Raw genomic sequence first — 25,434 nt, 5'->3', positions numbered from 1 at the left:
AAATTAACCTGTCGGTCACCAGCCTGCATGACGGGAGCAGAAATGCCACCGCCACAAGCCAACGGGCATGTCACTCTGTCTGCCAGCGACAGCAACGCTTTCACCTCCTTTTATCACACACCGGCACACAGGAACACACACACTCTCCCCAAGGAAATTCAAGGAACATACACACTCAGATCCCAGAAACACAGTCCTAAAGAACACACATTGCTGTAATGAGAACACAGTGCCGACAAATACACCTCGAAACGCACTCAGTCCCAAAGAACACAAACTCAGACCCAACAAAAGCACTCACACACACACACACACACACACACACACACACACACACACACACAGCTCTGCGACATACAAGTAAACAATACACTCAGCCAGCGTTTCACACTCCCTCAACCTTCATAACCTGCTCTCCTCAGACAAATTTGTACAAACAGACATTTTAATTCACACTCTTCGATGGCAGAAAAGTGGTAAAGGAATTATTTTGGCACATTATTTTATTTATATTTCGCTTTTTTATTCAAAGTCAAGATAAGTGCTGCAGGATCAGAATGGTGTTCCTTAAAGCCTGGCCCCACTTACAGCACGATTGACTGACCGCAGTTCATTTGCATTCTGCTTTGCATATCATATGATGAGTCAACACAAAGCGCCACTAGTGGGCAGTCAGGTCAACCGGTTGGAGGGGGAGAGAGTGGGCTCAGGGTCAACCTGTCCCCCGTTGTCAATTGAGGAGAATGGCTCTGTACTGTACTGGACCAGAAAAGTTCTGCCCTGACAATGTGTTCTCTATTTCCAGACAGAAAGCTGTCATTGTCCCTGCAGTGAATGCCCTCTCATTCAGATGCTAATCAAAAGGCCTTTGCGAACAAGAAGCGAAGAAAGGCAAAGTTGTGAAAGCCGGTGGAAATGGGAGTCACAGAGTCAGTCACGCCTTTTCATTCTTCATTCCATCCCTCCACCATTTGTCCTTCCTCTCGCTCACCAACCCCGGCTTCAACAGGAAAGAGAATTCTAAAATTAGGTGCCACAGTTTCTTCAAGGAAAAAAGCCTCCGCCACAAAATGAACCTGTTTGAAGAGTATTTGAAGTGTGTCTTTGATGTCTGAAAACATCCAAGTGCAGACAGGATATCTGTGAGGAGAGACTCATTAATGGGTTGATAAAGACACATTCTCAGGAACAGCAGTTTGACTAAAACAACTGCTGAAACCTGAATGTTACACTGAATGGGATGCAGCGGCAGGTAGCCTAGTGGTTAGAGCTTTGGGCCAGTTACCGAAAGGTCGCTGGTTCAAATCCCCGACCCAACAAGGATGAAAAATCTGACAATGTGCCCATCAGCAAGCCACTTAACCCTAATTACTTCTGTAAGTCGCTCTGGGTAAGAGCATCTGCTAAATGACAAAAACGTAAATGGAATGAAGTTCTCAAACAAGTTTAATGGAAGATTGTCTTTATCCAGTCCCCTTGTATCAATATGGATTTGATACGTCATTGTGTCATAGGAATGTAGCCAAAGTCAGATTAATAAATGACTCAACTATGTGTTAATGTACTGCTGATAACATGACACGCTATGCAAATATAAATATGATGCACCACAAGGAGGCAGTGTGGAGCATGTTAACCCATAATGGGGCCTGGTGGCACAAATGAGGTAAGAGTGTCTTTATAAGAGAGCTGCCATCAGTGCTATGACCGGACTTCACACGGCAGCATGACTTGACAGAAAATCGCTGTTTGGGGTATCGGCATTCACTTCATAGAGTAGTGAAGGAAAAAAATATGAAATGGGGCCCTTCATGTAATGTCTCAGGCAATATGATCTGCTAAGGAAAGAAGAAGAAAAATGTGACGAGCACAAATAATAGGTAGGGCATAACTACCTCAAATCCGGTACTGTGGCAGTCACCAAGCCCTGCAGTACTATTGAGGGGTTCAGGTGACAGCCTGTTATTGGATGACACTGAGACAGAGAAAGGGAAGAGGAACAAAAAGGTTCTGTTCACACCCTCAGATAAACAGACAGAAAGAGAGGGATGGGAGGAGGAATAGTGTGAGAGCTTTCTTGACACCTCATACATACATAGAAAATGAAAAGGGAAAGGAGAAAGAGAGAGTAGGCCTACATTGTGGAGACAAAGCGTGAGAGAAAGGTTCTCTGATTGCAGGCTCATGCTGGGCTGGGTGTGCCTGTGTGTCAACAGGCAGGCTGGCTGTGAATCAGACCCATCTGAGGAAAAGAGGGCCAAGTAACACAGGGTGGGCCTCCACGCTGATTCCTCCCTGCCTGCCTGAGGGGGCTGCTCTCTGGCCTGTACTGGGATGGGAGTGGGGTCACTGGAACTTAGCCCACACCCACACCTCAGATCAACCTGGAATTGGTGGGCTGGTTGCTAAGGAAGATCACTCACTCCCTGGCACTGGAATTGGTGTCTCATCCTGACTCCACATCAATCATCAGGGCTCAGCCTAACCCAAACCCCTGTGTGTGTGTGTGTGTGTGTGTGTGTGTGTGTGTGTGTCTTGCCGCAGTGTCCCAGTGCAACCTTCCTCAGCTCTCCTTCCTCTGGCTCAGACTCATTCCACAGTTCATCTGACATGACCTTAACTTGACCTTATTCCTGGCTAAATGCCCAATGTAAACTCCCCTTGGATAGACCTCTCCTCTGACAGCTCTGCATTGTAATTGAACCGTAGACCTCCACTCTGCTCAGTATGCACTCCACAGCCTTGAAGACCTTACCTCCAATCCTAGAGAAACCTGTCCTGTCCCACCCCCCATCCTTCAGCCCATTTAGGCACACATCCATCCATCCATCATCGTCCATATCGCTGCTCTCAAGAAATACCTACAGCAGAGAATCGCCTTTCAGTGTCACTACCTAAAGTCCCTGTCCTGTCACAGTGACGCCTACTGTTCTCTATGATAGGGTGGGATGTGTATGTAGCAGAGGTGGAAAGAGAAAAGCTGGGACAGACGAGCCAGCATGGATTAGTCATTGCTGTCAGTGGCTGAACACAACTGTAATTAAAAAGAGCACAGCCATGGTAAAGCTATTTAGAGCTGCTACAGCCAATTCAATCCATTTCATGCTCATGGCAGAAAAAATGGCTTTTCAAAGCGAATAACACTGACAATACTGTGGTGTTAACAAGCCATCCACTGTGTATCCAATAATAACCATATTTGCCTGCACAAAATGTGTGTTATTTGGAACAAAATTGTATTCCAACTGCTGAATAGGATAATGAACCCCTAATTTCTAAAGCTAGATCCCTAAAAAATGATCAACACTTATACGCACACCCAGAGTCATACTGTATATGGCCAATATTGTCTGAATCAATATAGCAAAAGCATTAAAGAACATGTCCTTTAAGTCTATAAAATATGGCTGTCATTAATGTAATAGGTAGAACTCATTTTAGTGCTGTGATGTTGGCACCATTACTTCAGCAGGACTGCAGGGTGACTGGTAGAGGAGAGCAGTGAATCAAGTATACTCACTGATGTCCCCCTCGTGGTAGATGACTGAGTGGTAGGGCACGTCCTTGTCTCTGAGGTACCTCTCCGAGGGCTCCACGTAGTACATGCCCTGGTGGGTCTGGATGAAGCCTTCAAACCTGCCGTCCACCACCGAGCCGTGGGTCAAAGTGCCCTTCTCACCTGGACGAGAAAGACAAGGTCAGGAAGGGTGGTCAACTCCACTCTAGTCAGTTGGGGTTAGGAAGAAAGTCAATGCTCAACGTGTGAGAGAAACACTCAAAACATACAGACCAATGCAAGCTGACAAACAGAACATCATGCGGACACACACACACACAGCTCTAGACATTGAGCAGATGGTAGACCGTGAGCTGTTCCTGGGGGGAATACCGTCTTGGACAGAGTCAGGGTGGAACGAAACATATCCCGGTCTGTCTGGATCATAAAGACTCATCCCTGCTCCCCTCATCTGACCTTGAAATCAGACAAATAATGACTAGTAATAAGAGCTTGGACTCTGGTTAGTGTCAGGGAAAACCAAATAATAGTTTCTTACGCAAAAGGCACAACTAAAGCTTGAAGAATCAAGGAACCAGTGAGAAAGAAGGATAAAGGGAGTAAGAGGGAATAAAACAAAACGCTGTCAGGGCATAGCAGAGTCTATTAAACATCATCCGCCTTTGAACCAGACAGAGAAAGTCTGGCCGACGAAAAGGAATGGTTTTTAATTCAGTGTTTGTCAAGAGCAAGCACCTTGAAAAACCTTTTCCATCAGCAGCTATGCAGGTTGGAAGAAAAACTATAACTCCCAATTAAACCTGTGTTATAAAAAATGCAGACTCTGGAGGGCTATAATTGAAAAGGACAGATGACTGGCAACTCAATGGGAGAAGATAACTAAATCAGGGAGAGAATAAGACTTGTTTTCCTCAGGATAGGGAAGCCCAACTTCATTTTATCTGCTGCTCTCCTCAGTTCTGTATTGGTTGCGAAAATGTTGGAGCGTTTGTCTCATAGCTATCCTGAGGGACCATTGCAGTTTAGCGTAGACAGAGAAACACAGCCAACCAGCCAGCCAGCCTCTCTCCATAGTTAGGTTTCTGTTTCCAGAGGAAAGAGGCCCAGTAGGCCCGCTGGGGGCCGTCTGCTCTGCTCTCCTGCTGGAGATAACGAGAGCAGCAGAACACACAGCTGTCCCATGGAGCATCCAGCTCTTTCTCCCTAAATATCTGTCTGTGCTCCAAGGGCCCAGAGTCCTCTCTGGTTTTTTCAGGCCCTAGCCATGCAGTTTGTCAGAAAACACTGGGACACTAACTGGTATTTGTAGCAGTTTTGATACTGAAAGTGAGAAAAACAGAACGTGCTTTCCATTAATGCTACTGCTGTACATTAGGCACATATTAGATTAGAGTAATAGGAAACCACAGTCAATAACCGAGGTGCTTGCTCAAAATAATACTGTACTGTAAACTAGATTACCACCATCTAAACAAAATCAGCAGGATACTAGAGAAAGGAATGTTGAGCTATGCTGAGACCATTCATTGACAGTAATAACTGTCACATTAGATGACTTCATGTGTCATTTCTGCTGTCCCATTTTCTTCATAATAATACATGAATAATACTTTCCCCACGGACAGCTTGGAGATCAGAGCGAGGACCAATTTAATCTGTTGTTTTATACTGGGCAGCTCTTGGTAACATTAAAGAGGGCCCTATGGTTTTGATATAATTTCAGGGACAGATTCCCCCTTCTGATCTCCAGAAGGCACAGCGCATTTTCCCAGAGAGGAAGCCCTTTATCTGGGCATGAAAGGCCAGTGCAGAGGGGTTAGACCCATCCTCTGTGCACATATGGATCAAGTCTGATTATTGTGCCAAGGAGTGCTCAGAACTCAGACACGGATACCCTCACAGCCTCAGCAAAGGGAGTACTAAAAATTCCTAGTTTAAGTCAGGAGAATACGGCGCTTCCCAAGGGCAACTGACAAGACTTTTGTATCAGAGAAGGAGAGAATAGAACACGCAACACTAATGAGAGCTGGGTTAATGTGGCCGTATAGACAGTGGGAATTGAATATTCTTTACCCTTGTACCTAATCAGAAACCCTACTGCAGTCCAGATACAAGCAGCTTCACTCCAATTATGGGAATTCCAGTAGACTGGGACCAAGGTAACCACCTAATTTAGTTCATGAAAATGCCTGGTCCCCAAAGTGCTAAGTGGGCTAATGTGAAGTAAGGAGAGTGGAGTCTGCTGGTCTTTATGAGGGGCAAATGAGAAAATGAATGTATAGGCCTATCTGATCACACATAATAGAGAGGTCTGGGCTCTCTACTAGCTCACAGTACTTCACTAGATGGGTTCTTCTCCCATCCCAGTACAGACAGCTATTAGCTACAGGTGGAGGAGAAAGGGACTCAAGGGAGAATGGAACTTGGGATATGACCTATTTACCTCCAGTTCATGGTTCTTCGATTATCAGGCAGAGGCCAACTGATGAGCAACTGCATTTAACACAACGCCGGAGATGTACAGTGCCTTCAGAAAGCATTCACCTCCTGGACCTTTTCCTCGTTTGGTTGAGTTACAGCCTGAATTTAAATTTGATTAAATTTATATTTTTGGGTCACTGGCCTACACACAATACCCCATAATGTAAAAGTGGAATTACATTTTTTAAAAAGGTTTGTTTATTAATTAAAAATGAAACCCTGAAATGTCAATAAGTATTCAACCTCTGTCATGCCAAGCCTAAATAAGTTCAGGAGTAAACATTTGCTTAACAAGTCACATAATAAGTTGCATGAACCAACTGTGTGCAATAACAGTGTTAAACATGATTTTTGAACAACTACTTTATCTCTGTACCACACACATACAACTATCTGCAAGGTCCAATCAAGCAGTGAATTTCAAACACAGATTTAACCACAAAGACCAGGGAGGTTTTCCAATGCCTCACAAAGGGCACCTAATAGTAGATTGGGGAAAAAAAGCAGACATTGAATATCCCTTTGAGCATGGTGAAAGTTATAAAATTTCACTTTGGATTGTGTATCAATTAGGGATGCACGATATCGGAATCGGACGATATTAGCTAAAAATGGCAACATCGACACCGGCCCGATGTCTAGATTAATTCCGATGTGCAAAACCGATGTCAAAGCTGACGTGCATACTTATATAACGTAGGTACATGACGTAATGACGCCACAAAAAATGTAGCAGCTACACGTGCAACACAGCATTCCTAACCGAGCCCACAATGTCTGCTGTGTGGATAGAGCAGTGTCTTCTGCTGTTTCAGTTAGTTATTGTTCTATTTCACTGTAGAGCCACAAGTCCAGCTCAACATGCCTTAAATAGCTCTTTTATCACACACCCCACACATGGGCAGACCTCACATGGCTTAGCTGGTGTCTCCAGAGATGCAAGCTCTCATTGTCACTCAATGCCTAGGTTTACCCCCACTGTACTCACATCCTACCATACTCTTGTCTGTACATTATGCCCTGAATCTATTCTACTACACCCAGAAATCTGCCCTTTTCATTCTCTGTTCCCAAAGTACTAGACGACCAGTTCTTATAGCCTTTAGCCGTACCCTTATCCTACTCCTCCTCTGTTCCTCTGGCGATGTAGAGGTTAACCCAGGCCCTGTAGCCCCCAGCATCACACCTATTCCCCAGGCGCTCTCATTTGTTGACTTCTGTATTCGGAAAATCCTTGCTTTCATGCATGTTAACATTAGAAGCCTCCTCCCTAAGTTTGTTTTACTCACTGCTTTAGCACACTCCGCCAAGATACAACTGCCAAACGGGGCAAAGTTACAACCTACTGCAGAGATAGCCTGCAGAGTTCTGTCATACTATCCAGGTCTGTGCCCAAACAGTTTCAGCATCTACTTTTAAAAATCCACCTTTCCAGAAATAAGTCTCTCACTGTTGCCACTTGTTATAGTTATATTTTTCTATTGTGTTATTGACTGTACGTTTGTTTATGTGTAACTCTGTTGTTGTTTGTGTCGCACTGCTTTGCTTTATCTTGGCCAGGTCGCAGTTGTAAATGAGAATTTGTTCTCAACTGGCCTAAAAATAAAAAACAAGTAAAGCAGTCATTTGAAAGAGTAAGAACATTTCAGCAAGACAACTCAAAACGAAATCCATTAAAGCCAAGATAATATATCGGTGAACATATCGGAATTGGACGATATTAGCTAATAATGCCAACATCGGTATAGGCCGATGTCTAGTTTAACGCCGATGTTAAAAACCGATGTTAAAGCAACCGTGCATACCTATATAAACGTTGGTACATGACGTGCATACCTATATAAACGTTGGTACATGACGTGCATACCTATATAAACGTTGGTACATGACGTGCATACCTATATAAACGTTGGTACATGACGTAATAACGGCACATAACATTTGCACTACACGTGCAACACAGCATTCCTAACCTAGCCCACACAATGTCTGCTGTGTGGATCGAGCACTCAATTGAAAGAGTAAGAACATTTCAGCGAGACAACTCAAAGCCGAAATCCATTAAAGCCAAGATAATGGCATTCACTGCCCTTAATAACAAGCAACCGTTCTCTGTCGTGGGTGATGTTGGCTTTCGTCGACTGGTCAAGCACACTACCAAGTGCACTATTTTTCATTTTTGGCAGTAATAGCGTCACTGCTATTAGCTCCATGACTGACATTCGGACCAGCGATATCAGCCCCATGAGCATGCTGAGTCTGACGGCACAGTGGGTCGTCGAGGATTTCGTACTGAGGAAAGTCGTATTTCATGCTCATGAATGTGCTGGTTGTCATACCGCTGCTGCCATTTCAATGGCATTTGAGAACATGTTTGAAACACGAACCCACTAGCTAGCTCCAGTCGAACAACTGACTCGAGAAATAATCTCATCAACTGCGCCTGCAGCAGACGTGATACCCTCCGTCATGGCATTGAAACGCCTGCTCAACAGGCATTCTCTCTTTACTGTGTCGCCACCATGCTCGATGCAATGTACAAGGGCCGATACTTCGATGCAGACAAGAAACAGGGTTTACGTGAAATGTTACATACACAGCTGGACAAGATGGAAATGGACACAGTGACAGTGCGCACTGAGGAAGAGAGGCCACGGACAGACAGAGCTGAAACTTTACTGCTTGACATCCTGGAAGAGAATGAAATGACTAAACAAATGAACAACAAAACAGCACAGCAAGTAAGTGAAATAAATAGGTTTTGATTATGTTTTACTGGTAATGGGGACATACGTAAATGCCAACAAAATAACTTTTTGGTCAGTGTGTGTGTGTGTGTGTGTGCGCGCGTGCAACCTTTACTTAACTAGGTCCGTTTAAGAACAAATTCTTATTTATAATGACGGCCTACCCCAGCCAAACCCGGAAGACGCTGGGCCAATTGTGCGCCGCCCTATGGGACTCCCAATCACGGCTGGATGTGATAGAGCCTGGATTCGAACCAGGGACTGTAGCGATATCTCTTGCACTGAGATGCTGTGCCTTAAACCGCTGTGTCTATGTGCATGTTAAGCATTCTAGTACAGTTAAAAAGTTAAAAGTCTGCAAAAATGTTTAATATCGGTTTAATTTATTTTTAAGGAAAATATAGGATATCGGTAATAGGCAAAAAATGTAATGTATGTGCATCGCTAGTAGCAATACACAGAGCCACTACAAAAGATACAGGCATCCTTCCTAACTCAGTTTCTGGAGAGTAAGGAAACCACTCAGGCATTTCACTATGAGGCCAATGGTGACATTAAAACAGTTCAAGTTCAATGGCTGAGATTGGTGAAAACTGAGGATGGATCAACAACATTTTAGTTACTCTACAATACTAACCTAAATGAGAGTGAAAAGAATGAAAGAAGCCTGTACAGAATACAAATATTCCAAACCGTGTTTACGATAAGGCAATAAAGTAAAACTGCAAACAACGTGGCAAAGAAATTAACTTCATGTCCTGAATGCAAAGCGTTTGGGGAAAATCCAACACGACACATCAGAGTTATTTAGGATAAAAAGAAAGGGAATAGAGCTAAGCACAGGCAAAATCCTAGAGGAAATCCTGGTTCAGTCTGCTTCCCAATAGACACTGGGAGACAAATTCACACAAGACCAAATTTACACTGGAGTTTTCTTACCAACACTACCTTGAATGTTCTTGAGTGGCCTAGTCACAGACTTGAGAATCTATGGCAAGACTTGAAAATGGCTGTCTAGCAAAGATCAACAACCAATTTGACAGAGTTCGAAGAATTTGAAACAAAATAATGTGCAAATATTGTACAAAAGCTCTTTAAGACTCCCAGCTGTAAGCGCTGCCAAAGGTGATTATTACATGTATTGACTCAGTGTCACACCCTGACCTTAGAGATCCTTTTAATTCTCTATTTTGGTTAGGTCAGGGTGTGACTAGGGTGGGTAGTCTAGTTTTTTCATTTCTATGTTGGCCTGGTATGGTTCCCAATCAGAGGCAGCTGTCTCTCGTTGTCTCTGACTGGGGATCATATTTAGACAGCCTTTTCCCACTGTTTTTTGTGGGATCTTGTTTTTGTGTAGCTGCCTGTGAGCAGCCCAGAACGTCACGTTTCGTTTTCGAATGTATTGTTTATGGTGAGTTTCATATTTATTAAACATGTGGAACTCTAAGTACGCTGTGCCTTGGTCCATTCATTCAGATGATCGTGACACTCAGGGATGTGAAATTTTGCAAAAAAAATTGAAAAACATTTTCACTTTGTCATTGTGTGTATTTAATAGTTTTTTGATTCAGGCTGGAACACACCAAAACGTGGAATAAGTCAAAGGATATGAATACTTTCGGAAGGCACTGCATTAGACAGAAAAGGGTTGAGAAGAGAAAGATGTTGCCACTTACTGCAATTCAACTCTGAGTGCAATCTTTATCCCCAATTGCAGTATTCTAGAGTATTACATTTTTGTAACCCTTTGTTATTGCAGCAATTATGCCTTTGGCAAGCGGCCTTGCTTGCTGAAGCGTGATTGCATGATGATTACACGACCACTATTTCTCTGAAGATTAGCAACTGCCAAAAAGCTCATCAAGCTTGGGGAACATGGTCTTTGAGGACAATATTACGTGTTCCTTGCAGCGTATCATCTCTTGTATGGAAACTGTCCACATACAAAAATAATGGGGGGGAGCAAGGTTTTAGATTTGATTTAGTTAAGCCTAAGGTTCTCTGTCATACATCAAGGCCTCGGTAAACATGAACATCATCTTCTGACTATTTTAATTATTCCCTAAGTAAGCCAGAGTGAGTCTGGCAATTAAACTTATCAGTAACCACGTTTCCATCCACAGTTTTTATGCGAGTAAAGGCATACCGTGTATATTTAAAAAATCACAACAGCTGTGATGGAAACTGGATGTCTCAATACAAGTTTATAAATGCCTACAGATCATGGGTTTGTTCGAAAGGTGGGATCTTTGTGTCTAAAATTAATTATGCACGAAATGGCGGTAGAAATGCCATTATGCGCAAATATTGATATAATAACCATAACATTGAAGTAAACTTGGTGTCACGAGATGATATGGTGTGTGGTCCTCCCACTACGACTTGGGAAACCATGCAGTTTATTAGGCTGCTATTGAACTTCACAGCATGGTGAAAGGGCACAGTGATGAGTTTGATGCTCCTTTCCAATAAATATCGAGGGTCTTATTCTGGTAACATGATGACCGATGCTTGAGAAAAAAATATTCTAGTTCTTATTCTTAATCATCTCATCATGCGGACTTGCCTACTCGCATTGTAGACCATCTGCGAGACCAGAGTAGGCACATTTACTATTTATCGCACCAGTTTGTGACAAAACGATCACAAGAGTTGAAAATGCACTGGAAACACATTGAACTAGGGATGCGCGATATAGTCAGTGAACATATCGGAATCGGGCGATATTAGCTAACAATGCCAACATCGGTATAGGCGAATGTCTTGTTTAACGCCGATGTTAAAAACCGATGTCAAAGCTGCCGTGCATACCTATATAACGTAATGACGCCACGTAAAAATGTTGCGTTACTCGTGCAACACAGCATCCCTAACCTAGCCCAAAATGTCTGCTGTGTGGATCGAGCAGTGAACAAGTCGAGCAGTCATTTGAAAGAGTAAGAAAACTTCAGCGAGACAACTCAAAGCCGAAATCCATTAAAGCCAAGATAATGGAATTCACTGCCCTTGACAATCAACCGTTCTCCATCGTGGGTGAAGTTGGCTTTTGCCGACTGGTCGAACAACGGTACACACTACCAAGTGCGCTATTTTTCAGATGTTGCCCTACAGGAATAAGACAGTAATAGCGTCACTGCTATTAGCTTCACAACATACAAACTATGGAACGCCGTTTGGGTCTTTGCGTGTCAAAAAAGATACAGTAGCACTGTCAAAGATGTACAAATAAAGTCTGCAAACAAGCAAACACTGGCCACGAACAGAGTTGGTAATAAAGCATAATTTGCTTGACCGCAACTTCTGGGGTAGCTATCATTAGCTTGGTACCTAGCTAGCACTAATTACAACCAGCCTGAAAACAATGACCATTTTAATTATTCTTAGCAAGGATTTAGGAATCCTTGTGAGTAAGTATTAGCTAGGTTGCCACTTGTTGTTCGCATATTGATATTGAACTTCAGTTCATGAAAACAAATAGCTAGCCAGCTACTTAACCCTGTTGCCCAAAGCTAACGTTATAAGCAGCCAGCTAGCTTTATCTGTCTAGTGAGGCTCGACCGGACCGGGTAATGTGTTGTGAAGCTAGCCACAATAAGGATTGGGCACAAGTGGTATTTGCGGTTTGCCTTAAAAATAAAAGTATGTCATTGACAGTGATGCAAATGACTGCAAACAGAATTATGCCATACTTTTATTTTGAAGGCTAACCCCAAAGTCCACTATTGTGGCTAATCCTTATTGTGGCTAGCTTCACATAGATGGGTCTGACCACCATTAATCAAATAAGAACGGTCTTATAAATTAGGGTTATTTTAGATTAGCTAGTTAGCTAGATTATGTTGTTATTTGACACGTCACGTAGTGTTATCTTTCGAAGTGTATCTTTTTTAACACGCAAAGACCCAAACGGCGTTCCATATAAATCCTGGTTGAAAATTAAACGCTTGAACAAATGATCATCATAACAGCAAGTAAGTGAAAGAAATAGGTTTTTATTATGTTTGACTGGTAATGGGAACACACGTAAATCCCAATAAAATAACTTTTTGGTCAGTGTGTGTGTGTAACCTTTATTTAACTAGGCAAGTCAGACATTCTTATTTACAATGACGGCCTACCCCAGCCAAACCTGAGCGACGCTGGGCCAATTATGCGCCGCACTATGGGACTCCCAATCACAGCCGGATGTGATAGAGCCTGGATTCGAACGAGAGGCTGTAGTGACGCCTCTTGCACTGAGATGCAGTGCCTTAGACCGCTGCGTCCATGTGTGTGTTTTAACTATTTAACTGTATTAGAATGCTTAAAAAGGCCGCTAAAATTTGAAATATCGGTTATAGGGCAAAAATGTCATATCGGTGCATCACTACATTGAACTTTAGATTTTTATTTGGTACATGAAAACTTAAATTCACAGATTTTTATCTGCAACAAGTATGTTTGGTGGAAACACACCACTGGCGGGAAAATGTGCACATATTCTTCATCCAGATTTTTTAATATTTGCATTAAATATTTCAATTGGATGGAAATCTAGCTTGTGCACAGCAAATGAGTGGGGCTCACTATAATAGGATCTTAGCAGACATGTTAAAATGTCTGAAAAACAGGGTGGCGCAGTGGTCTAGGGCACTGCATCGCAGTGCCACCAGAGACTCTGGGTTCACGCCCAGGCTCTGTCGCAGCCAGCCGCGACCGGGAGGTCCATGGCGCGACGCACAATTGGCCTAGTGTCGTCCGGGTTAGGGAGGGTTTGGCCGGTAGGGATCCTTGTCTCATCACGCACTAGCGACTCCTGGGGTGGGCTGGGCGCAGTGCGCGCTAACCAGGTCCCCAGGTGCACAGTGTTTCCTCCGACACATTGGTGCGGCTGGCGTCCGGGTTGGATGCTGTGTTAAGAAGCAGTGCGGCTTGGTTTTTAGCTGCAACAAGTATGTTTGGTGGAAACACTGGTGGGAAAATGTGCACATTTTCTTCATCCAGATTTTTGAATATTTGCATGAAATATTCCAATTGGATGGAAATCTAGCTAGTGCACAGCAAATGAGTGGTGCTATTATGACATCACTGTAATAGGATCTTAGCAGACGCATGGCTTTCGACCTTCGTCTCTCCCAAAGACCGTACGGGAGTTGTAACGATGAGACAAGATAGTAACTACTAACAATTGGATACCACGAAATTGGGGAGAAAATAAACATTTTAAAAAGTCTGAAAAACAGGAGAAAAGGAGGTTCTAAAAAGAAGCAGTGTGGCTTGGCAGGGTCGTGTTTTCGGAGGACGCATGGCTCTCGACCTTCGCTTCTCCCGAGTCCGTAGGGGCGTTGCAGCGATGGGACAAGACTGTAACGACCAATTGGATATCATGAAAATTGAAGAAACGGGGTAAATTTTTTAAAATGATTTATAATATATATATATATTTTTTTTAAACACAGAGATATTAAAGGTGACACAAAGAGTATGGCCTTTACAGCAGAGCACAACTACAGAAGTTCAACGTTTAGATTTCTGATTCTGAAATTGTGCAAATAAATGAATATATCAGTGTGTAAATGCACAGTTATTCTGACTTAATCTAAATTCCACCTTTGAATGTCCACCTTTATTATTGACAAGAAAAATCTAGATGGATTTTTGGTCTGGACAAACCTTTCCATTGCATTACAAATCACATCTGAGAAATGGCTACAACATCGTCGTCCTTGGAACGACACAGTGCTGCTTCTCTAAAAAGAAACAGATCTCAAGATTTCCATTTGATAGAGATGAGAAGTGTTGCTCCAGTGAAGTCTGATTTGAATTACAGTCTGTTCAGCAGAGGATAAGAGAGATGACAGCATCTGAGAATGATGAGGTGGGAGTGGAGATGAGCCCGCTGGGATCTGAGAGCTTCACACAAACACACCACGTCACATGACCGGACAGACACACCTTGGCCTTGTTTTCCCTTGTGTTACATGTGAGCTCTGCTGCAGGCATGGGGAGGATCCTGAGGATGTGAGGCTGGAACGTGACTAACACATTCTCCAAACGTATACGCACACACACCACACACACAGACAAAGAGTGGAGTGGAGAATGATATCCATTAACAACGTTCAAAAGCACAACTCCAGCCCGCCAACGCTACCAAACCCACAACAACACACTGGTGCACACCCACACATCACAGATCAACGCAAAAGCAAATAATCAAATTGGATGCGGGAAGCGTTTCCCTGGTAACTATCGTAATTGTGTCTGTGTGCACAAGGACTTTGTTGTTCCAGAAATAATTGCTGGACTTACCGAAGATTTCTCCAGTGTAAATGTGGGAGGGGTCGTAGGGCGCCTCCACTCCTGATATCTCTACCTTGAGGTCTGGAGAGAACAGGCTGGTGTCCCTCTTCATCCGCAGATTGAAATGCCTGCAAGAGAGGAACATGAAAATACATTACTACACTACCCAGACCCCGTTTAGTACCTCCAACATTCCTGCTCATGGTTCAGTAAAGATCTATGCAGCCAGAATGACAGGAGAAAGATTAGGGCAAGTAACAACGCCAAACCCAGTGTCTCCCAACACTGACAGACTACTTGGCTGTAAGACATTTCATTTCACATAGGCACAGGAAATGAAAATAAAAGGTTAAATAAATAGACATATAGGGCCTTCATCAACTTCTCTCGGTGGAGACAATAGAAAGTGGTTGTTAATTGAGAAACATCTTAAATGGATGGGCAAATTCTTTAGATAGTTCAGCAGCACAAGTCTATTGTTCAGGAAGAATATTTCCCATAAAGTCCTGATGACTCAGATGCCTGGGCTGGGACCTTCAGAGAATCACACCAGTCTCTTATCAAAACACAGGTCAAGTAAATCATTACTCCATATTTTTAAACGAGGCAAGCCAGTTAAGAACAAATTCTTATTTACAATGACGGCCTACACCAGCCAAACCCGGATGACGCTGGGCCAATTGTGTGCAGCCCTATGGGCCTACCAATCACAGGCGGTTGTGATATAGCCATAGGGTTTGATTAGAGTAGGAAGGTAGCCAAAGTCCTTCACAGACTGTAGGATTTTAGCCGTTTTATGCCACCATTTTGCTTTCCCAGACAAAATCTCCATGTCGTGGGCAAATTCTTAGGTTGTAAATTATTGTCGGACGTCTTGGCTCGTTCAGTGTGACAGGGTCTAGGTCTGCCGATTAAGTACCGCTGTGTGCGGTCATAGCAGGCCCCCAGTGCCCGGTCTGGAGACTGAAGTCACTGAGCTACGAGGAGGCTAGCGCCATCATGCCATAGACATTAAGGTCAACACGAGCAGGATGAAAATGGACTACCGACCATGATTCTTTGCCAGTTACGGCCACTTTCAACATTATCCTTAGCAATGTTTTGGTGCCATTCAGCCCCGTGGTGCATTTCAATATGAATATGTGGATGATGTCATCAGCACGATCTACTGGTTTTCATGTGCGTGGGTCGTAGGCTCCAACAAAGTTCTCACAGTGGCAGAAATGAATAGTCAGACTATTTTGAATAGTCAGATTAATATACGTTTGACTTAAACGTTTACAATTTTCCTGATATCTTGTTTACATGAAATAGGAATAAAAAATAAAAAAATCAATAAATATATAAGGCTACTTGATGGGATTTTGATAAATGCACAAAATCCCCAATCAAAATAAACATTCTCTCACAGCGACCACGTTATTTTGGGGAAGTTTAGGACATATGAAGTTTGTACGTGAAAACTATTTCTATGACGCATTCTTACATTTTTACCAAACTCACTTTGAGGCTTGTGCTGCTGGTGCTGGCACATGTGCAGATCAAATACACAGCTGCAGGCTGACAACCTCGCAAGCCAATCGCAGAATGTGACGACAGAACTGAAGCAAATCATAAAATCTGTCCAGGTTGATTTTAACATTTTTTTTACATTGCACATACAGTGTGGGAAGGCCTTAAGTGATAGACATTATTACACTGTTTCAACAACCATTATTCAGGATGAGTCATGAATCATAATATTAATATCCTGGCTCTTAATCCATGTGAATAGGATATGAAATGGAACAGACTCGTAGGTTACATCTGTGTGAGTCCATAAAGATGAGGCTATTGACTGTGTTAGCAAATGAAGTGAATGCATACAGGACTGTATTTGAGCTCCCCAGTGTCGCAGCGGTCTAAGGCACTGCATCTCAGTGCTAGAGGCGTTACTACAGACACCCTGGTTCGAATCCAGGCTGTATCACAACTAGGATTGCACTTTTGGGGAATATTCAGAGGTGGAAACTTATCATGGGAATTAACAGGAATTAACATAAATATATGCAAATTAATATGACAACCATTTAAAATGTCCAGTCGTGGCCAAAAGTTTTGAGAATGACACAAATATTAATTCTGAGTCTGCTGCCTCAGTTTGTATGATGGCAATTTGCATATACTCCAGAATGCTATGAAGAGTGATCAGATGAATTACAATTAATTGCAAAGTCCCTCTTTGCCATGCAAATTATCTGAATCCCCAAAAACATTTTCACTGCAGCCCTGCCACAAAAGAACCAGCTGACATCATGTCAGTGATTCTCTCGTTAACACAGGGGTGAGTGTTGATGAGGACAAGGCTGGAGATCACTCTGTCATGCTGATTGAGTTTGAATAACAGACTGGAAGCTTCAAAAGGAGGGTGGTGCTTGGAATCATTGTTCTTCCTCTGTCAACCATGGTTACCTGCAAGGAAACACGTGCCGTCATCATTGCTTTGCACAAAAATGTCTTCACAGGCAAGAATATTGCTGCCAGTAAGATTGCACCTAAATCAACCATTTATCGGATCATCAAGAACTTCAAGGAGAGCGGTTCAATTGTTGTGAAGAAGGCTTCAGGGTGCCCAAGAAAGTCCAGCAAGCGCCAGGACCGTCTCCTAAAGTTGATTCAGCTGCGGGATCGGGGCACCACCAGTACAGAGCTTACTCAGGATTGGCAGCAGCTCTCATTCTCTCGTCCTTCACCGTAGACGCCTAAAACAAGGTTCTAAAGACTGTTGACATCTAGTGGAAGCCTTAGGAAGTGCAATCGGACCAAATTTACACTATCTTGGATAGGCAAAGAGTTGAAAAACTACAAACCTCTGATTTCCCACTTCCTGGATGGATTTTTTTCTCAGGTTTTTGCCTGCCATATGAGTTCTGTTATACTCACAGACATCATTCAAACAGTTTTAGAAACTTCCGAGTGTTTTCTATCCAAATCTACCAATAATAGGCATTTCTTAGCTTCTGGGCCTGAGTAGCAGGCAGTTTACCTTGGGCACCTTATTCACCCAAGCTACTCAATACTGCCCCCCAGCCATAAGAAATTAAAGTCCCATGGAAAATGTCTGGAAATTTATCGGAAAGTTTCCGACCCTTTGCAACCCTAATCACAACCGGCCGTGATTGGTCGTGATTGGAGGGCGGCGCACAATTGACCCAGCGTCGTTCGGGTTTGGCCAGTGTAGGCCGTCATTGTAAATAAGAATTTGTTCTTAACGGACTTGCCTAGCTAAAGGTTACACATTGTATTTCCCAAGAATGACATGGGGAACAACATTTGGGAAAATCTCACATATTCGACAACATGCATCTTTAGTGAATAAAAGTAACCCATTGAGACTGCAACGATTGGACAGTGAAAATGTATCTTGTCATATCTCTTTTTGGATTTGTAAACACTGAGAACAAGACAAATAAAAATAAACAACTACTGACCATTTCCCCTCAGTATATCCTGAACTAAGAAGGAACAGCGGGCCATCTCAGGTTAATCACAGCTACAGCACTTCACAACAACGGCCCTCCTAATTTGCTTTGTTGATAACAGAGGGAGGCCCAGGCCCTCTCACTGGGTAACAAATGGCAGCTGTAATTGACGTGGGCATCCCTGCCCAGAGCAGCTCTCTGATTAAGACTCCCCTCCGGGCTGATGGGGTGTTAGTGGACACATGGTTGGTTACACAACTAACCCAGTCAGGAGAGGATGACGTGATTCACAGACAACGCTGGCAACAATAGGAGTGAAAGGGAAGAAAGATTGCATATGTATATAAAACTGAAATAGCATATCTTGTGACTACTGTCTAGGCCTGTCAAAGAAAATGTATCGACAAATCTGTTGACATTAACACTGTCAGTGAGTCACAAAATATTGTTGTAGTAGCTACTATCTTGTCTCATCGCTACAACTCCCGTACGGGCTCGGGAGAGACGAAGGTTGAAAGTCATGCGTCCTCCGATACACAACCCAACCAAGCCGCACTGCTTCTTAATACAGCACGCATCCAACCCGGAAGCCAGCCGCACCAATGCGCCGGAGGAAACACTGTGTGTATTTTTACATTTAGACACATCCCATGTATTTTAAATCAAATCAACTATATGCAGTGAGTTTGTCTCGCTCTTTAAGCCTATTGTTTGATGAAATAAAATAAAAGACACAAATAGAGGGAGTCCGACCGCAATTGATTTGATTGTGCCAGGCTCAGACTTGCTGCGCTGTGTTAATAAAATTTTTTTTACAGCAAGTGACTGTTGTCGCTCTCTCCTAGCTGCTGAGGCGACCACAACAGAACATTATTGTTTATCGTGCTGCTGAAGATGCAACGTAATTACATCCATTTCTGACTGTAAAGTTATGGAAATCCCTAATTTGTTTAGGAAAAACATTCCCCATTCTCTCAACCATTGCTCTCTTTACGTGACACATGTATTCATCACATGCACATGACCAAAAGGGCCTGACCTGTAGCATGTCATAAACACATCAATAAATTGGTTATAACATACTCCGAACACATGTAACAGCAAAATGGATGCAGAAGACATGACAAACTTGAAATGGGGGAATGTTTACTGGTTGCTCAGGAGGTAAATGGGAAGTCCGACGTGTGGAATACATGTGACTAGTTGTGGAAAATACTGGAAATAAATAAACAGAAGGTAAGGAGCAAGCACTGGGTGCATATTATATGTGCCAAACAGGTGCTGTTAGATGACTATAGCTTTCTGACCATTTGGAAAAAAGTAAACACTAAATAAATAAGCATACCAGAGTACGTTAATGTTATTTTTTTGTTTTTGTAAAGCCTAAAAACAGACTAAAAACAGCCGCATGCATTTGTGAATGCAATTGCTAAAATGGAACAGTATATTTATTGTTTACGCTAATTATTCAAGGTTTGCTTTGTTTTAAAATAAGGAGATCAAGAAAAGGAGGGTTATTATTATATATATAATTTCTGACTATTTGGAACAGTGTTAACACTGAATTAACTATAAGTAATACCAGAGGATGTTCTAACAAGAAAAACAAGTGTAAAGCCTTTATTACAGCACAGCAAAGATCCAAAAGTCTAATTCGTGAGATTTTTTTTTAACCGAAATATTGTGGTTGGTGCTCACGGAGGCTTGGTGCTCACGGAATCAGTAGGCTATTAAACAAACACTCAAACAGGCATAGAAGCAGGATCTATCATATTTATGTGGATATACAGTACCAGTCGAAATTTTGGACACACCTACTCATTCAAAGGTTCTTTATTTTTGCTATTTTTGTCGTTGTAGAATAGTGAAGACATCAAAACTACATAACAAATATGGAATTCTGTAGTAACCAAAACAGTTTTAGATTCTTCAAAGTAGCCACCCTTTGCCTGGATAACCGCTTTGCACACTCTTGACATTCTCTCAACCAGATTCACCTGGAATGCTTTCCCAACAGTCTTGAAGGAGTTCCCACTTATGCTGAGCACTTGTTGGCTGCTTTTCCTTCACTATGCGGTCCAACTCATCCCAAAACATCTCAATTGGATTGAGGTCAGGTGATTATGGAGGCCAGGTCATCTGAAGCAGCACTCAATCGCTCTCCTTCTTGGTCAAATAGCCCTTAAACAGCCCGGAGGTGTGTTGGGTCATTTCCCTGTTGAAAAACAAATTATAGTCCCAATAAGCGCAAATCAGATGGGATGGAGTATCGCTGCAGAATGCTGTGGTAGGCATGCTGGGTAAGTGTGCCTTGAACTCTAAATAAATCACAGACAGTGTCACCAGCAAAGCACCCCCACACCATCACACCTCCATGCTTCACGGTTGGAACCACACCTGCGGAGATCATCCGTTCATCTACTCTGCATCTCACAAAAGACACGGCGATTGGAACCAAAAATCTCAAATTTGGACAGATAGATTTCCATCGGTCTAATGGCCATTGCTTGTGGTTCTTGGCCCAAGCAAGTCTCATCTTCTTATTGGTGTCCTTTAGTAGTGGTTTCTTTGCAGCAATTTGACCATGAAGGCCTGATTCACGCAGTCTCCTCTGAACAGTTGATGTTGAGATGCGTCTGTTACTTGACCTCTGAAGCATTTATTTGGGCTGTAATTTCTGAGGCTGGTAACTGTAATGAACTTATCCTCTGCAACAGAGGTAACTCTGGGTCTTCCTTTCCTGTGGGGTTTCCTCATGAGAGACAGTTTCATCATAGCGCTTGATGGTTTTTGTGACTGCACGAAGAAACGTTCAAATCCCTCGATCTCTTGAAATCTCTCTTTTTCGTAATGACTGACCTTCATGTCTTCAAGTAATGATGGACTGTCATTTATCTTGGCTTATTTGAGCTGTTCTTGCATTAATATGGACTTGGTCTTTTACCAATTAGGGCTCTCTTCTGTATACCACCCCTACCTTGTCACAACACAACTGGCTCAAACGCTTTAAGAAGGAAAGAAATTCCAAAAATTCACTTTTGAAATGCATTCCAGGTGACTACCTCATGAAGCTGGTTGAGAGAATACCAAGAGTCTGCAAAGTGGTGATCAAGGCAAAGGGTGGCTAATTTGAAGAATCTCAAATATATTTTGATTTCTTTACCACTTTTTTGGTTACTACATAAGTCCATATGTGTTATTTCATAGTTTGTCTTCACTATTATTCTACAATGTAGAAAATGGTAAAAAATAAAGAAAAACCCTTGAATGAATAGGTGTGTCCAAACATTTGACTGGTAGTGCATATGGATGATTTATAAAGCCAGGCACATAACAGTTATGCTATTGATTATAGACCTAATTAAATTGGGGTTTTCCCTCTCCTCACTCTTCTTCGATAATCAAGGGCTGTTTTCTAATCTCCTAACTCCGCTGCTGCCTCCGCCGCATTGTTCTCAACACCAATTTAAGGTTATCTTTGCTATTATGCACATAGCAACATGGTCTAGGAAAAGGCATCAATTCCACAGCATGCTGAAGTTTCAGAACAGCGGTCAGCAACCGGTGTCAAACATGGGAGAACGTGCATGTGTTATAAAATATTTTTATTTTTATTAGTATTGCACCATTGTCCTTAACCATATACAATTTGTCTTAGAGTAAAGGACTGTTCCATCCCCACGGCCTCCACAATGGATTAGTCCACTCAGACAGGCGCAAATCAGACAGGCGTCTTGTACACCATGAAAAAATAAATACGTTTTTGCAACTGTTGGACTAAAGAAATCTTGGCCGGCCAACAGCCTACCGATCAAACAATCGAGAAGTCGACTAAATGGAGTCAGCCTTACTGCAAGAAGATGCAGCCTGCCTTATGATAGTGGTACTTGAGACCACCATAACAACAGAATGTATGGGGGAAGAGAGTTAAACACATGTACGTCCATAAAGTGCTGTCAGATGGAGCAGCCTGAGGTTGCTTTCATTTCCTTTCAGTCCAGCACTTAGAACACTACTTGACTAGACCAATAACTACCATCAACACAGAGTTTAGCCTAACTGACGTTGTGCCAAAAACGCTCTCTCAAACACACACAGACAGACAATATTCAGTCCAAAATGAGACGGCGATGTTCGACAGGTGAAACGGTTGGCCCTCTCTGTTTGAGACCCTTCAGAGAGCAAAGCATTATGCTAATGTCTGTTACGGAGTGACTCAGCCAGCCATTAGACAGACAGCCCCCTCCACTGCCAGGGAGAACACACTCAATTACCACACAACACTTCACTTTGGCACACCAACCAGAGACACACTCCACAGTGCAATCAAACAAGCAGTGGCACAAGGACAGGTGTATTTAATTTCCACCCCTTCTCTAATCTATTCAGGAGAGAAAGCACTGGCGGGTTGACCGCAGAGCGTCGACTATACGTGACACTTCTGCAACCTGTACCACTGTAGGTACTATATTCTATAGGATGATTTTCTTCAGCACTGTACACCACTGGTATAACATGCCCTACAGTACAGCCAAGTATTGGTCTCCAGATTCCCTACTCAGCACACACACAAGCAGACAGCAGACGGATGGCCACCAGAGCATGGCTGCACCAAATTGGCCAGATTTTTGGACATTTGTTTTCTAAAATGTGAAGCAGTATTTTTAGAGTGGTAATGACGGCAAAGAGGACAGCTGTGTGTGTAGTGAGCCTTTACTGCCAGCTTCAGCAACCAGACAGAGCACACAGGCATACTGAATACTGGGAGAGACGGGGTGGGGGCTACAGAGCGGTGGGGTGAGAGGAGGAGGCGGTGAGAGATGAGTCAACCCTCTACTTCCAGGAAAGATTTAACATACTCCCATGGGTTAGGGCTGTTCCCCTCAAAACCGTGCATTGGCCATGGATCTGCATCTATGGCCACAGAATGCTGTAGCAGGTCTGTGCATGAACTGACAATGACTGTTACAACATCTCAAATAAAGGGCCAGGGAAAACAGCTAGGCTATATCTACAGCTATACTGAAGCATTCTGCTGGTAAAAGACAGACTATCACTGTTACATTGTGGAGCAGGAAAATGGATCTGTTTCTATCTGACAGGCAGGCAGGGGAGATACTGATAGAGATGTGATGAAGTGCAGTGAATGACTGAAATTACCCCATTTCTATATTTAAAGTTGTTTGGTTTCCCGAGGACTACATTATCAACACAGTAATACACCTTCTTGAGCACAGTCTGGCTCTCAGACTGGGCAGCATCCCCATTGTGTCAGTCAGTCAGTGCCAGTGCTCAGTAGAACCACAGGGTATAGACTACCCTCCCTCCATCCATCATCACACACACACTGTACAGCAGGCTCCCAGTCAGTTACTGGAACCAAAACAATATAATTATGATGTACTCAGGACATTCAACTATAACAATCCCACTAAATGAATGCATCCTCATGCCTTCTGTCTCTATGAAACAGAAATTCTTATACAATGTAATTATGCCCGTAGGAGTATTATCATGCACCTTGCCCCCAGAATAAAACAAATCTAAAATCAACCCTTTTTAAATAAAAACCGAAAAGCCACAAATTTATTACAAAACTATTTCCAGCAACATGACTTCATAGTCATATGACTGGAGTTAATGCAGCAAATCTCTGCACTAGGAGGGGGGAGCCGTGGTGATGGTGAGGGGGGAAGGGAGTGTGTGTTAGGGAATGAAAGGAGGAGAGAACAAGATGATCCCAGTAACGTCCCTATAATGTCAGGCGAAGTAAATCACCACACTGGAGGAACACTTTTAGGGACTGAACAGATCCACATATTACACAACTCCTTCCTCACCTGAGCAGTATCGCTGGCTGGCGTATGTGCGTGCCAGGCAGGCTAGGGGTATGGTCTACCGTGAGGCAGCCAGGGACAGGTGGTCACTCCGCCTCTACTGACACCCAGCAGGTTTGGCACCCAGAAGGTCACACTGCATGTAACTTTCCAGCACAGCAGCTTGTGATGAAAGAGTGTATGGTGAGCAAGTGTTTGTGTTACTATCTCTCCTGGCTTAACTTCTGGGCTGGCAGGATACACTCTGGTTAAATTCTGCTCTGATCCTCCCTGCTGTCGATAGAGAATGGCTCCAATTCCCCTCCCCTTCCTGTGCTTTGTGAAGATGTTAGACATCAAGGTCCTCTGAGTTCATCAAAGTCCCACCAACCAGCCTCCCTGTTTCTCCCACCTAAACGGTCTGTGGACGGGTAGATCAGCCTGTCTCTCTGACCTCTTGCAGCCACTTTCTCATTAAACCCTCTTAAGGAGGTTAGCCAAACACAAGGCCTTTCTCTCCACAAGCGTATCACAAGCAACCTGACCAACTGCAATATTAATAACATCTCCTTTCATGTTCGCTCTACCTACACCTCCTCTCTGCGTGTCAGTGAGTTACAGTACATCCCCTCCTTTCTCCAGTCTCAGACAGACTTGCTAGAAGTGTGAGTAGAGATGGGTGCAGGTAAATACTATAGTCCTGGTACACCAACAAAAACAACAGCTCTATCTAGGCTGCTTCCTTTCTGAAACTCAGGTCCCGGGGGATGTTGGTGTGAAATGATCTGTCAGTGGTTGCACTCCATTTCTTTCGGCTTCAGTGAGCCACAGCAATCAGATGCTGCCTGAAACAGGGCTGGAGAGTGTAATGAAATAACTGTTATGAAAGTTACAGATGAGTAGGGCTGGCACAAACGTATAACCGGCGGTTATGGATGACTATCGTCATGAAAATAACAGTCGTATCCGCAGAAAAAAAATAGATGTTTATTTTTTGGGGAAGAACAGCTGACTGAAAAACGGGATTGGCGGGCATACGTGCGGTTTAGTCTGTTTCTGCGGTAACATGGACTCACTGTGGAGCGCTTTCGACACCTTATAGTCCATGCCCCGAAGAATTGAGGCTGTTC

At 43.2% G+C, this 25,434-nt stretch overlaps 1 protein-coding gene across 3 annotated transcripts in view; it reads right to left on the bottom strand.

Annotated features, from left to right (window-relative positions):
- Positions 1 to 25,434, bottom strand: part of adam10a (ADAM metallopeptidase domain 10a) — a 109,379-nt gene that overhangs the window by 19,479 nt on the left and 64,466 nt on the right. For all 3 annotated transcript variants that reach the window (XM_021607380.2, XM_036980804.1, XM_036980803.1), the window contains 2 exons: positions 15,037 to 15,155; positions 3,521 to 3,679 (listed from right to left, as the gene is read on the bottom strand). In XM_021607380.2, the coding sequence (XP_021463055.2) occupies positions 3,521 to 3,679; positions 15,037 to 15,155 (278 nt within the window). The remainder of the gene's footprint in view (positions 1 to 3,520; positions 3,680 to 15,036; positions 15,156 to 25,434) is intronic.

The sequence above is a fragment of the Oncorhynchus mykiss genome, chromosome 6 (genome assembly GCF_013265735.2).
Source record: "Oncorhynchus mykiss isolate Arlee chromosome 6, USDA_OmykA_1.1, whole genome shotgun sequence".
In the NCBI taxonomy this organism is placed as follows: Eukaryota; Metazoa; Chordata; class Actinopteri; order Salmoniformes; family Salmonidae; genus Oncorhynchus; species Oncorhynchus mykiss.
The sequence above is the reverse complement of the archived record's forward strand: the minus strand, read 5'-3'. Positions and strand labels throughout refer to the sequence as shown.